General features: G+C 41.9%; 1 protein-coding gene across 3 annotated transcripts in view; it reads left to right on the top strand.

Annotated features, from left to right (window-relative positions):
- The window catches only part of wwox (WW domain containing oxidoreductase), a 319,176-nt gene that overhangs the window by 188,223 nt on the left and 114,962 nt on the right, over positions 1–15,991 (top strand). Inside the window, exon 9 of one of the 3 annotated variants that reach the window (XM_060914714.1) lies at positions 12,891–13,414. The exons of the other annotated variants lie outside the window; for them this stretch is intronic. Coding sequence (XP_060770697.1) covers positions 12,891–12,905 — 15 coding nt within the window. The 3' untranslated portion in view covers positions 12,906–13,414. Of the gene's footprint in view, positions 1–12,890; positions 13,415–15,991 lie in introns of those variants that run through there. 3 annotated transcript variants of the gene reach the window in all.

Below are 15,991 nucleotides of genomic sequence, written 5' to 3'. Positions count from 1 at the left end.
GTTCTCTCTTAACAGTGAACGAGACCCTCACTAATAAATCGATGCGCTGATATTATCAGTCGATATGAGCTAATTGCAGATAAATCGGTATTGGCATTTATAACTTCCCATAAATGACAAAGCAACGGAGAGATGGAAGACAGATGGATCATTTAACCATGTTATGCATTGGTGCGTAGTCTGTCCACCAGAGGGCACACTGCAAGTCCACGGTTGGCAGCATGCTTGGAACACCACAAATCACAACAATCAGCTGACCCAAGCAGAACACATTCAGCTATTTTTAAAAAGTCAGTTTCAGTTGTACGTAAATTAACGGCGCATATATATATATATATATATATATATATATATATATATATATATATATATATATATATATTTAGTTTTAACTGAAATAATTTTTTTGTACAGTTCCTATATAAACAAATAACGTCAAAGCATCCTTAAGTATCTGTTATATTAACATTGCATATATTCTGTATTTGAGTGAAGATTGATTAAACGTGTGGGTTTTTTTTGCAATTAAGTAGGCTTTGCCTTAAACACACAACTAATAAATGTGCATGCTGTGAGGTGAATAGTTATGTATGTAGGCCTAATGAAAGCAATTCTGTTGTGTACAAAGTTCAAAATGTTTTTTTTTTCATGTAAATGTGGGCTTGCTTGAATATTTTGTTCTGTTTTGTTCAACATTTTAGTACATTTCTATTTGAATGAAGATAATCCCCCCCTCCTCCCCAGGAGTGGGTGGTGGCCGATATCGGAAATCACACTTTATTTATTTATTTTTTTATTTTAAATCATCAGTATCGGTGCCAAAAATGGCACATCAGTCAGACCCTATTGTGAACGAATGTGTCACTGTGCTATCATCCATAGCCTTACGTTCAGCTAAAAGGGTAATGAAATAGCAGGGTAATACAGTATTTCACTCCACCGCTTCTGCAGTGTGTCACATCTCTCGTCGCACTGAGGGCTGTCTTGAAATGACATCATCAAAATGAGACAGAGTGGTCCACAAAGTGCTGTGTGGGTTGCTGATTATAGGTGGGGAGGGAATTTCATGCTAGGTCAAATGGCCCATCTTCTCACTGTCCTGTGTGTGGCTCCATTGACGGAGTAGCTCCAGTCTGCAATTTGCAGCAGGATGGCGCTACGCTGGCTGTCTGACTTTTCCAAATGGCTCCTCTCACCGCCATTGACTCTAATGAAATCGGACTATTAGGGCCACTTGACACCATGCTAATGGTGGTGACTTTCTTTATGGAGCGCTGATAGACACTACAGGATCATAGTAACTAACGTCACACTGGAGACCTCCAGTGCACGAGCACACACTCATAACCTACAAGTCGCACTTTCCTTTACATTTGTTCCATCTTTCCTTTTCTCACATGCAAATTTTCATATATAAGAGTTGGCAGTTGAGCTTCATGTTCTGGCATGCAGGTTCTTAATTTGAACTCTCAGCTTCTTATAGAAATGTGTGAGCTTTTGCAGTGCTGAAACGCTTGTGTTAACTGAATGATTGATAGAATAGCTGTCTGTAAAAAGTATCTTTTGTTTGGTCTGTGATGTATGTTAATTTTTCTGAAACGCTGTCTACACGTGCACGTGAGGACTCATGAAAGCAGCTCAGTGAAATGTACACTATGGCCAAAAGTTTATGGACACTCGACCATCACACCCAAATGTAGGTCTTTCGTCCAAGCTGTTGTCACAAAGCTGAAAGCACACAATTGTATAGGTTGTCTTTGTATGCTGCAGTATTATTTCTGTTCTCTGAAACTTAAGGGCCCAAACGTGTTCTAGCATGACAGTGCCCCTGTGCACAAAGTGCGTGCCATGGCTTGCCAAGGTTGCAGTGACAGCTCAAGTGGCCTGCCCAGAACCCTGACCTCAACCCTATTGAACACCTTGGGGAAGAACTGGAATGCTTACTGTGCACCAGGCCTCCTCACCCAACATCAGTGCCTGACCTCACTAATGTTCTTGTGGCTGAATGGGCAAAAATTCTTCCAGCTACACTCCAAAATCTAAAGGAAAGCCTTCCCAGAAGAGCGGAGGCCGTCACAGCAGCAAAAGAAGGACTTTGGAAGGGGATGTTCAACAAATGTGTATTGTGGTGATGGTCAGGTGTCCACTTACAGTATAGGTGGCCATATAGTGTATACTTTATATCAAATTTAAAGCATTTGCTTTAAATAACTGACTCATCACAAGGTGAAAGCAAAAGTGCAGTCAAGCTTCTTATGGGTAAGGTCATCCAAACTTTGACCAACTGGCTTGTCCTGTGTTTTTAAACAGTAAATTGCTGAGCCCATCATTTAGAAATGAACGTAAGCGTGGGGGATGAAAGGTTAGTAATGATGACCATATGTCAGCTTATCGTGAATTGGTGGAGGCATGACGAGCCTTTGCTGCACCTTACCCTTCCCTCAGACTTCAGTGCCCCTGATGTGGAGCTACAGTTAAACCCAGCACCAATTCAACTTCAATTAAAACCACAGTTAACAGCTCGACTTTCACGGCCAGCTCACCATGGCCCACTTTAGTAGGAGTGCTCATCAAAGTCATGTTGTTCTTTTAATTGCTTGTGTGATTTAATGGCCTCCTGCCTTCCTGCTTTGTAAATCTCCATCTCAATAACTCCTGCACCATATACGAATGGCGGAACAGATTGAATTAAAACAATGAAGGTCTAATAAGATAAAGCACAATCAAAATAGATTAACCTTTCCACACCAGGACCCTTCAGCTCTTTCTTTTCCTTTGGCGCCATTGCGTATGTAGCCCTCCAAACTTTAATCTTCATTACTTTCTTTGATTTTTTTCCTTGTACTGCTAAAGGAAATGCATAATTTACACCCTTTGAAGTTATTCCAGTGATACTGACAACATGTTACCTTTTATCTCAGGACCCCAGAACATTAAATATTTAGCCATTACTGAACAAAGGACAGGCAAGACCATAATTTTTTTTAAATTCCCTGACTATTTAACTTTATATCCTTTACACAAAGCTAGTATGAACCAATTAACTTTTTGAAGGCTGTTATATGGCTCAAATCTATGGCGCCCCCCCCCCCCCCCCCCCCCCCATCATATCGCTACCAACCATTGCACAAGAGATGGAAAAGTAAAGTGCTCGCGCTAGCAAAAGGCAGCAAGTATTTGTTTGACTTAATGGATAAGTGGCTAAGTATCTCCCTGTTGCACGGGTAATTCTGAGGTAAATTTGCAGAAAATATTCACATCCTATCATCCCGCTTTAGGTTTTCAAATGAGTCACTGGATAGAACCATTATGTCTGGATTATGGTAAACCCAATGCTGTAGTGTGTATGTGTTTGTGTCTGCATATAGAAGGGGACATCATGGTGTCAATGCAGTAGCTCACTTTTGGGAATAGGAGCTGTATCCTTGAACCGTGTTTTTGATTATAATGGCTTTCTCCTTGCTGAAATGTGATAGGAATACCCAATGACATTGTATACCTTTGAGACCTGTACTACACCAAACACTGTCTTTTAATCCCAGTACACTTCTGTCCATCATCAAATCAACTCGCAGGCCCAGATTGTTGCTGATCCACCCTCATGTATGTTCATATGCCCTACTCCTCCCAGGGGTCCTTTAGAGAGTTTGAATACCACTTTCTAACAAAGTAGATCTGATGGTACAGTTGTGTGATCTGGTCTATTTTTGTCAGTCTGGCCAGTGTGTGAAGGAGTCATGAATAATTAAAGACTTCATCTTTCTATCACTCCTGGAATAGAATATAATAACATACACAAGTGTGAACAATTAGCATAGAGAGTGGTAGAATGGTGTTGCTCCCTTATGGAGTAGACCTTCAGGGAGTCACTGTGCACACATTCTTGAAATGCCTTTCAATAGCGCTTCCAAAGCCCTGCTGTCTGTGCCATCAACAGTGCAAGAATTACAGCCCTGATATATTTCTAGGCATAGTTGTACACACTCTTCTACACGCTTCTTATAGATTTGTTTTTAAAAGCAATGAAAATATTACATTATGAATACATGAAAAAGATTTGTTTGATTTCAGTAAGATTCTTAAAGCAGGAAATGGCTTAAATATCTCCGTATCAAAGGCAAATCAGGTTCTACAGGTACTGTAATAATGCAGAACTCATCATTCATTCATTTTCCTTCTACTTGTCCTTGTGGGGGTTGTTGTGGCAGCCGGCTCAGAAGGCTACCCCAGAGTTTTCTGTGCCCAGCCACAGATTCTAGGTCCTGCTGGGGAATTCCCTGACATTCCCAAACCAACTGCATTTATAGTTTAGCTGTAGCATTTACCATTTTTATCCCTCGCTGGCCGAAAGGCCCGAAGGGGGATTATGTTGTGGCAATTTCTATCCGTCCGTCCGTCCATCCCGGGAAGGTGTGCTTGCCTTCTGACATCGACTCCTCTCACAATTTTTAGACAAATTTCTCAAAGCTTGGCAAAAGGCCTTATTATATGACAGTAATACGCATATTGCGATTTAATTTCGTTTGTGAAAATTTGACCAGAGTTTTGATCCTTGATTAAATAACTTGTACTCTGACAATTTCATAAGGGTGTACGTTGTTCTGAAATTAACTCCTCTCACAATTTGTGGAGGAATTTCACCAAACTTGGCAAAAGGCTTTGTTATATGACCATTATACACACATTGAATTTTCGCTTAATTTGGGCAGATTTTACCAGAGTTATGCCCTTGATTATTAACAAACTTGTACTTTGGCAATTTCATCAAGGTGTGCTTGCTTTCTGAAATCAACTTCCCTCACAATTTTTATTGTCCCCCGCTGGCCGAAAGGTCCGAAGGGGGATTATGTCGTGGTGATGTCCGTCCGTCCGTCCGTCCGTCCGTCCCAGGAAGGGTACTCACCTTCTGAAATCAATTCCTCTCACAATTTTTTGGAGGAATTTCATGAAACTTGACAGGATTCTTTGTTATATGTCGGTAATACGCATATTGTAATTTCGTTCAATTGAGTCGCATTTTACCAGAGTTATGGCATAGTTGCCAGCGGGGGATATTGTGCTCTCAGAGCACTCTTGTTAACTCATTTCTACAGTGATACAGGAGACACCTGAAAACCACCCAACTATAAAGTTGGTCAGTGTCAACATCTTTTGACCAAATCTCATCCAGACTTGCAGCCTTGCCACTAAGCTTTCTGAATGATATAATAACCTCATCCAGATAGATGGACTCAAACACCAGAAATTTATGGCACTGCCTTCTGAAGGGAGGTCTAGTCCACGGAGTTCCTCAAAGTGCTCCTTCTATTGCTCAGTAATGTTCCAAGAAGCTGTCAACACTTCCCTGTACTCGCTAAATAGAGCTTGTGTATGGTCTTGTCTCTTTCTTTTGAGGGGATGAACGGTTTATGAGAACATCTTCGAGGCCACTTGAAAGCTTTTTTTCCATGGCTTCTCCAAACTCCTCCCATGCCTGACTCTTCACTTCTGCAACTGATTTTGCTGCAGCCCTTCTGGCTCAGCTAGACCTCTCAACTGAAACAGAAGAACTCTCCCTGAGCATTGCTCTGAAGGCTTCCTTCAACTTGAAAATGGTCCAGTCAGATTCAGTGTATATCAGTGGGAGATGAGAGTTAAAATTTTCTCTTGCCTAAGTTTCTGATGCTCCCAAATAACCCAAAAAGCTCTGCTGGATCTCCAGGTAAATCCGACAAGTAACCATGTGAGACAATCCTAACTCACGAATGTGTTCATTTAGTTGACAACTCTAATCCTTTCTTTACCCGAGTGTCCAAAACCTGTTTGACAACACAATCACATCAATAAATTTTGAACTGTTTTGGTACCAAGTCCACTTACAAGCAACCTTGTGTACAACCCTGATTCCAAAAAAGTTGGGACAAAGTACAAATTGTAAATAAAAACGGAATGCAATGATGTGGAAGTTTCAAAATTCCATATTTTATTCAGAATAGAACATAGATGACATATCAAATGTTTAAACTGAGAAAATGTATCATTTAAAGAGAAAAATTAGGTGATTTTAAATTTCATGACAACAACACATCTCAAAAAAGTTGGGACAAGGCCATGTTTACCACTGTGAGACATCCCCTTTTCTCTTTACAACAGTCTGTAAACGTCTGGGGACTGAGGAGACAAGTTGCTCAAGTTTAGGGATAGGAATGTTAACCCATTCTTGTCTAATGTAGGATTCTAGTTGCTCAACTGTCTTAGGTCTTTTTTGTCGTATCTTCCGTTTTATGATGCGCCAAATGTTTTGTATGGGTGAAAAATCTGGACTGCAGGCTGGCCAGTTCAGTACCCGGACCCTTCTTCTACGCAGCCATGATGCTGTAATTGATGCAGTATGTGGTTTGGCATTGTCATGTTGGAAAATGCAAGGTCTTCCCTGAAAGAGACGTCATCTGGATGGGAGCATATGTTGCTCTAGAACCTGGATACCTTTCAGCATTGATGGTGTCTTTCCAGATGTGTAAGCTGCCCATGCCACACGCACTAATGCAACCCCATACCATCAGAGATGCAGGCTTCTGAACTGAGCACTGATAACAACTTGGGTCGTCCTTCTCCTCTTTAGTCTGAATGACACGGCGTCCCTGATTTCCATAAAGAACTTCAAATTTTGATTCGTCTGACCACAGAACAGTTTTCCACTTTGCCACAGTCCATTTTAAATGAGCCTTGGCCCAGAGAAGACGTCTGCGCTTCTGGATCATGTTTAGATACGGCTTCTTCTTTGAACTATAGAGTTTTAGCCGGCAATGGCGGATGGCACGGTGAATTGTGTTCACGGATAATGTTCTCTGGAAATATTCCTGAGCCCATTTTGTGATTTCCAATACAGAAGCATGCCTGTATATGATGCAGTGCCGTCTAAGGGCCCGAAGATCACGGGCACCCAGTATGGCTTTCCGACCTTGACCCTTACGCACAGAGATTCTTCCAGATTCTCTGAATCTTTTGATGATGATATGCACTGTAGATGATGATATGTTCAAACTCTTTGCAATTTTACACTGTCGAACTCCTTTCTGATATTGCTCCACTATTTGTCGGCGCAGAATTAGGGGGATTGGTGATCCTCTTCCCATCTTTACTTCTAAGAGCCGCTGCCACTCCAAGATGCTCTTTTTATACCCAGTCATGTTAATGACCTATTGCCAATTGACCTAATGAGTTGCAATTTGGTCCTCCAGCTGTTCCTTTTTTGTACCTTTAACTTTTCCAGCCTCTTATTGCCCCTGTCCCAACTTTTTTGAGATGTGTTGCTGTCATGAAATTTCAAATGAGCCATGTAGCACTTCATATGGGTGGGTGGAGCACAGAAGGATGGCAGGCCAGAACTGAGTTCACAAAACTCTTTTTATTTTCACTTTTCAGTGGAATTTAACTCTCCCAGCCACACGCGCGCACACACAAGTCGTCTGGTTGGGGAGAGAGCTCTCTTCCTCTGCTCTCTCTCTCCTTATATAGGGCGTGGTCACTGGGAAGACACACAAACACAGGTTAATTGACATCAGGTGTAGTGATTCTGCCACTTACCTTCCCTGACTCCGCCCTCCGGTCACAGACTGGCGCTTGACCATACCCCCGCTGCCACAATCCAATATTTGGTATGAAATTTCAAAATGTCTCACTTTCGACATTTGACATGTTGTCTATGTTCTATTGTGAATACAATATCAGTTTTTGAGATTTGTAAATTATTGCATTCCGTTTTTATTTACAATTTGTACTTTGTCCCAACTTTTTTGGAATCGGGGTTGTATGAACAAAGTGTTATCTGTACAAGCCATGGAGTATCAATGTCTGGCAGGTTTAGATCCAGGAGGCTTGTCCTCCCAATCACTGTCTTCATCATTCCCAGTTTTGTATATGAGCCGGAACTGGGTTTGGATGTAATTTGGTGTTTGGCTTATTATGTATAGTCTTTATCTTTCCATCTTGCATGCTACTTCAGGCTGCTAATTCAGAAAGACATGTTCCACATTGCATTGCATGGGTCTGGTTTGTCCACCACATGACTGGCATTACTGTAATGGCACCCAAGACCCGCCATTCATCTCGGAAGTGGTGAGCTGAAAAGATGGCTCCTTGTTGCCACTTCAAAGAGCCTTCATTGAGCCCAACTAATTTATGTGGGTGGCCTGTGGCTACTACCACTATCTACAGGCCTGGCTCCAGGGGTGGGTCCTGGTAACCCTGTTCCGGGCAGGGTACATTTAGTCTTTTTTAGTACCTTTCATGAGATCCATAGGATTACTTTTTGTTGGACCGCTCCCCTCAGATACGTTTACCAAGGATGACCTTACTGGGAACATGAAGTTCCTGGTGACAGAGCCCTTTAAAGTACAAAAAGCCTTTTCACCACAAGATCTCTGACCCTAAAGGGGTCAGTTATAAATTTTCAGTCTTTTTTTATATATATATATTTTGTGTTCATTGATGTGGCTGGTATCATTGTTGCCTTACAGGTACAGCGTCCCCCAGTAGGGTTTCCTCCGGGTTCTCCAATTATTTTCCACCTCCCAAAAACACCTGCTAGGTGGACTGACAATGCAAAATTGCCCTCCCAAGTATATAGGAGTATGCAAATGTGTGTGCATGGTACCCAGTGATGGACTGGTCACAAATGACAAATTCCCCAGATTCCAAGTCCTGCTGAGGGATTCCCAGACCTTCCCAAACCAACTATGAGACAGACCTGCCAACATTTACAGTTTAGCTGTAGCATTTATAGTTTTTCACCCGTTGCTTCAGTGATATTCATGACAAATTTTTGTCTTGTGTTTGGGATCAGCTCTGAATTCCCCCTGACCATGAAGCAGTTACTGATGATGAATGAATGAATGAAAGAATGTACAGTATTTGATGAAATATTTACAGTAAATGAGAATTGTGCTCTGGACTAAAGCTACACACGTCTTTGTCTCGCCTTCTCCCTCTGTCTCCTCTTTTGCTCTTTCTGTTTCTTTCTCCCTAATGCCTCATTAGAAGCTGTCTCTATATGCACATTCATTTATAATGCTGCATATGCCTATCCTCAGGCGCTGCATTTTTCTGCTCTCAATAGTGCATTGATTTCCTGTATGACTTCATCTGCCTAATACCCATCGGCTCCAGGCTCCTATACACACATACACAGACACACAGAGCAGGCAAGGTACTCAGATTTTGTACATTTGCATGCATTGAAAGATTCAACAGATTGGTTGCGATAAATATAATTTGTTTTCTTTTTTAATCTTTAATATTTACCATGTAAAATTGCAGACGTGATAATATATAGGTAATGAATCTTTGTTGCTAAAGTATCCAGAGATGAGTATTCACACAGCATCAACGCAACTGTCTATATGAAGTGGAAGTCATGGCTCAATAGCAGAGGGCAAGGTGGAGCTTTTCCTAATGAATGAACTGACGTTTCCCCATGGCCTAGTGAATTCATCAGACCTCTCTCTCTTCATTACACCTCACCAAGAGCTGCCAATGAAAATGCTGCCATCCATTTATTAGCTCTTTGTGAGTCGCATCCAGAGTATGATCAGCCTCATATTTTAGAAGACTAATTCTCTGCAAGTATGGTATAAGAAATAGTAAAACACCTGAATAAAACTGGGAAACTGTTTTGCAGTTTGTGTTGCATGACATATAGAAAATGTAAATAGACAAGAAATATGAACCTTGCAAGCTTAAAAAGATAATGGTTGGTCTGTGTGTTGTAGTCCTTTTCCAGGCTCACCATTACAGTCTAAAGGCCTCTGCATGCTCTTGCGACAAGGCTTTCGCAGATAGCTTTTCGCAGACAGTTGTAATTTATCGTTGAGCGGGGAGTAATAGGCGTGCGCGATGTTATTCACCGCCACAACGCAAGAGGGCGCGAAGTCGCGAAATCGCTAGGAGTAGTTGGTGGGTGTGGTTAGTGGAGTGTTTATCCTCCGGCTACTTATAATGACTAGAACTGGAGTCGTATAGATGTACGTACTTCCTCGATCAACCGCTCTTCGTGCTGCTCCATCTTCGCTCGTGTTTTTAAAAATGGCGGTCGTGAAAACAAACCAAACCAGGAAAGTAGGGAAGCGGAAGTGCATGTACAGCGGATGTAGAGTGGACCAATCAGAGCCCTCTTGTCTGCGACGCTGTCTGCGGTGGTCACAATTTTTGGGAGGTGCGCGCAGAGCGTCTGCAAAGGGGGGGTGGCTACGCAGACGCCATCTGCGAGGACTGGGTTGTCAGCATAAATTGGCCCTAAGACCTTTATATCTCCTTCCTGGGCCTTGTACCTTTGTCCCAAGCTTTCAGTTTTGGCTGGAGATGGGCAAAGGCTGTCACGGCTTTAATAGATAAACCAGTGGTGAACCGTTACTATTAGAGCTGGGATTTCAGCTCCGTCAAAACTTAGCCAGACACCAAAAAAGCAACAGGGCAAAGGATTTTGCAAGGAATTAGTGGCAGGCTGCCACGTAGCTCAGTTGTGTATAGCTGTCGATGCTGATTTTAAAAGTGACAAATGACGCAGGGAAATGAATACTTAAGTCTGAGTGAAAAATACTGTGGCGAGCGTACATGGAAGAAGAGTCTGGAGACAGAAATTGTAGTTTCTCTGTCGTTAGCCTGTGCTACTTGCTCTCGATAGCACTGGCTTGACTGCTTTATTAGCATTGCAGGGACAGAAGGCCATGATGAACGCTACAACGGCTGTAAGGTGACTTCACTGCTGCGCTGACGGCGTTGACTCACAGGTAAGTTGGCGTTGGCCTTCGAGAAGGCCGAGGACGATACATTTTTTGGTCCCTCCCACTATAAATCAAAATCTGATTGGTTAATTCATCTGTCACTTCCTACATAAACATACACTGCCATGGCCTTCTGTCCCTGCAATGAAGTCCTAACCAATGAGTGAGCCAGCTCTAAACTCTTCTCAGCCTAGACACAAACAAAATATCTCATTGGATAACTCTATTTTAATGTTTTCAGGACAGTCACCCTTTCATTTCTGAAGCAAATTTGATAGAAAATGAGGCCGAATTATCTCATCTCATCTCATTATCTGTAGCCGCTTTATCCTGTTCTACAGGGTCACAGGCAAGCTGGAGCCTATCCCAGCTGACTACGGGCGAAAGGCGGGGTACACCCTGGACAAGTCGCCAGGTCATCACAGGGCTGACACATAGACACAGACAACCATTCACACTCACATTCACACCTACGCTCAATTTAGAGTCACCAGTTAACCTAACCTGCATGTCTTTGGACTGTGGGGGAAACCGGAGCACCCAGAAGAAACCCATGCGGACACGGGGAGAACATGCAAACTCCGCACAGAAAGGCCCTCGCCGGCCACGGGGCTCGAACCCAGACCTTCTTGCTGTGAGGCGACAGCGCTAACCACTACACCACCGTGCCGCCCGAGGCCGAATTAGAAGAGAATAATTATAATGAAATTATGAAAGAAATTAAAGAATGAAAGAAATTAAATATAACATTTGAAATGCTGATATGTTTGGGCCTTCTCTGAAGACCGAGAAGGCCCTGTCGGTTCCCTTCTGAGATAAACATGCGTTTTAATATTAGGCCAACATGTTCCTTGTCTGCCTTAAAGCAGGACATGACTTTGTGTGTATAAGAAACTCTTCTCTTCATGTTTACTGATTACTCATGCTCTATATGAAGGGTGTTTCCATCAGATAGAATGGCAGCTTCTCCCCTGCAGCAAACCTATTATTATCTTCATAATAAGCCTTATTTATTTTGCTGTGGAGTGGTGAGGGGTGGTGGTTGTGCCCCCCCTGTTTGATTAAATGCGGTCTTTAAGCATTGTTGTGGGTGAAGAGACTCTTCGCCTATTTTGGTTCCAAAAAAAACCTGTCTGCAAGAAAAACTGCAATTCTGTGTGTGTGTGTGTGTGTGTGTGTGTGTGTGTGTGTGTGAGAGAGAGAGAGCAAGCGAGCGAGCTTGACCTCTAACCACTGATCACTTCCACTCATTTTAACTGTTTAACTGCACATTATTGATACTAAAGGCAAACAACTATACAATTAAAAAATCTTTTAAGATTAGGATATTTGGTTGGTATTAAGTCTTTTTACCGAGCGCTGACATTCTTACACCAAACTAAACACAATAAAACTGAAAACAATTGAGTTTTATTCGTAGTTCTTTTGCTGGTAGGATTATGGAGCATTTGAGCATGGCTTAACTGGAAATGTGTAGGACGCATTCACACCCCTCACCAAAAATGGCTTTTTCATTACTCTGACCCAACTAGCCAAGAGACTAATTAACATTTTATCATTCTTTTTCTGCTTGTCTTCCATCTGCCTAATTTCTGTATCAGTCTTGCTTTGATGTTCCAATTTTGTATTTAAATAGTGTGAGATTTTGATTGCACCCCCCTCACTCTGGACTTGGACACGGTGAGCTCTGTAAATTGGGGTGTTCCACTATAAGAAAAAGAAAGGCTTAGTTTTTGGCTAAGCTTTCAGTGTTTGTGTGTTTAAATGTGTTTTGTTATAGAGGTTATGTTTGCAACTGACAGTACTGATTATCCTCAGTGGGTGTCCTTCTACGCAGCGAGACTGGGCTCAGTTACGGTTTATAATGGTAGTCTTGGGACCCACTCTCATGGCACATCTCCTTGACATCAGGCTAAAAGCCATAGCAAGCGTTCTCAGAGCTGTCATAATACAAAACCGCTTGATTCTAAGGTTAAAGAATCCTTGTGTTTTTTCAGTCCAAGTCTGTGTAATGCTCCTCCCAATTCAAAAGCTCTAGCACACATTGGCTGCTTTAAACATTTAGTGCAATCGTATTGCAAGGATTTATGGTGCTTAATTCCAGTGTTCTCTGTTTACATTCAAATGCAGGGATTCAGCAGATGAGTGAGCGTCCAGATTTGAGCAGTTCTGTCTCTTGAGTTGGCAGGCTACTACTTTCTGCAGGCGAAGACGGCCGGGCCAGTCCCTCTGTCTGACTTATGGCTGTGGGATCACACACTCACTGGGCCTGTGAGGGCACATTGGCACTGGTTTCAAAATTATACAGTGTAAAACTATCATCATGTATTTTCATAAAGATGAAATATTGCTATCTTTGCTCACTTACAAGGGTTTTATTAATGACGGGCTGTCAGGACGGAGAAGCCCTGCATATTCGCATATTAAACAGGCAGGAACAGAAATGCTTCTTTTATTGCCTCCAGATATAAATCAGCGTAACATGTCGCCTCATCATTTACTCTCCCCCCGGCCAAGTCCTCTCTTATTTAAATGAATTGGTGGAGAGCTTTGATTGGCTGGGTGGCATGCCGGCAGGTTTAGGCAGGGTGATGGGGTGACACTGAAGCTGTTTAAATTGATATACTGTTTTTCTATTAAAATGTATCAGGCTTCCTCCTCTCTGGTCATTTCTTGCTCATTCTCTCACTGCTCCTTAGACAGTGTTCCAGCTTTATCTGGCTGCTTTAAAGGAATTATTCTATTGAATATAATTTCAAAATGAAGAATTATTTTGGAAGCCGGTATTTAATGCTAAGCCTATATAAAATCATAGTCTATAGGTAACTTCACGTCTCTGATCGTAAACATGTTACTGTTCCCTCAGTTTTGACGAGACTAGGACACACTTCCCCTCCAGTCTGTGCGTTCAGACAGTTTAAGTATGATAAAGCAGCCCACAGGTGTTGTACTTCATGCTCTTTTACGGGTATGTATGTTCTTGTTGGGTTGCCTTGGCATTCCCTAAACCCCCCTCCCTTTTGCACTTACAGACGTGTGTTATTATGTACAATATTCCTTGCAGTCATAAAGCACTGTTATTAATAGTGTGCTTTTACCCTCAACCGCTTGACTTTATTAATGAAGCTTTTCATTTAAATCCATCAAATCTGGTGAAAAGCACTATTATTTTTTCTTTGCTGGTGTGGGGCTAACACTTCAGAGTCAGAGCCATTTATCTTGTGACCTAGAATAGATTTAATTAACAGCTCCGCACACTGGAGCAGTGCAGGGGCACTGTGACTGCATTACTTCTCTGGGAGAGTTAACCAAACCACTTGGTTGAAGTGATTCTTCGGACTAACCCAGATGCTTTCTGCTAAAGTATAAGACATCTATAGTAATAAATTAATCTTTAAGTAATCTTTTTAGTTCATAAAAGTTAAAATAATGAATTTGTTTTTACACATAAATATACACATTTCACATCATAGGATGCTTTACGTAATGTTCACACTAGCAAGAGATAAGTCGTAAGTAAGTTTGTTTCTTGTGGGTGTATAGTGATGTATACTGTTGTCACTCGGGGTGTGTGCACTGGACAGCCTTCTGACAAGAAATAGTAATAGCTATTTAACTTCTAAAGCTAACTCATTAAACATGAGTGAGTAACGCCCTAATCAGTCTGACAGTTGTTTGATTTACATTACGTGCTATGCTTTGTACTAGGTTCATTAGCAGATTTGAGAAGCAGGCCAAATCTGTTAGGTGCATGCTCTCACCTGAGGCGTCATCGGTCTCTGCTACTTCCTTCCAAGCTTTGTTTTTCTTCTTTGTGATTCTGTACACGTTTAAAGGAGAACTGAAGGCAATTTTTTTTATTATCAAAATTCTATTTATCTAATTTTATTAAATATAGGAACGCATTTTTGATCGCTATTTTGTCGCTGCTATAGCAAGTTATGAGTGTTTGAAATATGCTCTGTAATATATCAGTCCATATGTCAAAGCAATGGCCGTAAACGAGATTCGTTGAGACCTGTGCGAGACTTCGTAGGACGGAAGTAAAACATACAGCGGAAATCAAAGTGACCGACATCTGCCAACGTTGTCAAAAGACGCGCGCGCCCTCTTTCGAATGCTGATGTAATCAAGCCGGAAGTTTTGTTTGTTTTGATAGCAATCAGGAAAGTTTGAAAAAGGTAGGCAGTAATCGTCATTTAAACTCGTTTTTGTGCAATACTTCGTTTGGAAAACAGTTTTCAAAATGGCGGCACTGACACTTCATGTTTCGAAGTCTCGCACAAGTCTCGTGAAGATCGCGTGGATAAGCGACGCCTGCCGTGGACCAAACGAACTAAATTCAACATGGCTGCAAACCGAATAGGCCGATAAGTATAATATTTAATTGCAATTAGTTGCCAGTACGAGTCACGATATAAGGTTACTAAAACCGAAAACGTAATTGAATAACACATTAATTAAGGATTAAAGCAAGTTAAAAATGACTTCAGTTCCCTTTAAGGAGTTCAAATATGACCAGGTCAGATGAATCCAGTTCGAAATTTTTCTTCCATTTTTGCACACAAGATAATAAATGGGAACTAAGTTTAGGTGGGAAATAAAGTTGAGTGGGGGAATTGGACCACATGCACCATAGAATTGGTCTGTGGAGCCATTCACGCCGTTCCTTTGGGCAGGTCACTTTACAGGACCAGACTTGTAGGATTGAAGGCCTAGAACTGGGAAAAAAAAGAAGAAAGCTTGCCTATCACTTGCTAGTGCGAATGTAGCGTTGTAGTTCTTACGATAGATTTTCCCATTTGCATTTTGGGTAAAAAGTTTGAAAATGGACCAACATGAAGGTAGGAGAAAGCAGAGTTGTGGTAAAAGCTAGATCCTTGCGAGTTTGCACAGTTCCCCTGCTATGTATTAGAACAGGCCTGTCGAAGAAGTCAGACAGTGCTCAATCTCTATACACCTCTCTCCCACCATGACCCAAGCTGCTCTAATAAGACATGATAGCTGCCTTCCCTTCGCATAAATTAATGAAGAGGTGCTCAGTATGCGTTTACCCTCTTTACACGACATCAGTCCTCTCTCGTACAAGTCTTAGAGAATCAAAGGCAGCAGAATCCTCACCCTGACCACCCCCCCGCCCCCTGCTTTTTTTGTACTCTAAAGTGTTGGTGCAATTGGAGCACTGTGAAATGATATTAATCTGGACTGCCTGTTCCTTTCATTTAGCACAC

The sequence above is a fragment of the Neoarius graeffei genome, chromosome 2, assembly GCF_027579695.1.
Source record: "Neoarius graeffei isolate fNeoGra1 chromosome 2, fNeoGra1.pri, whole genome shotgun sequence".
Lineage (NCBI taxonomy): Eukaryota > Metazoa > Chordata > Actinopteri > Siluriformes > Ariidae > Neoarius > Neoarius graeffei.
The sequence above is the reverse complement of the archived record's forward strand: the minus strand, read 5'-3'. Positions and strand labels throughout refer to the sequence as shown.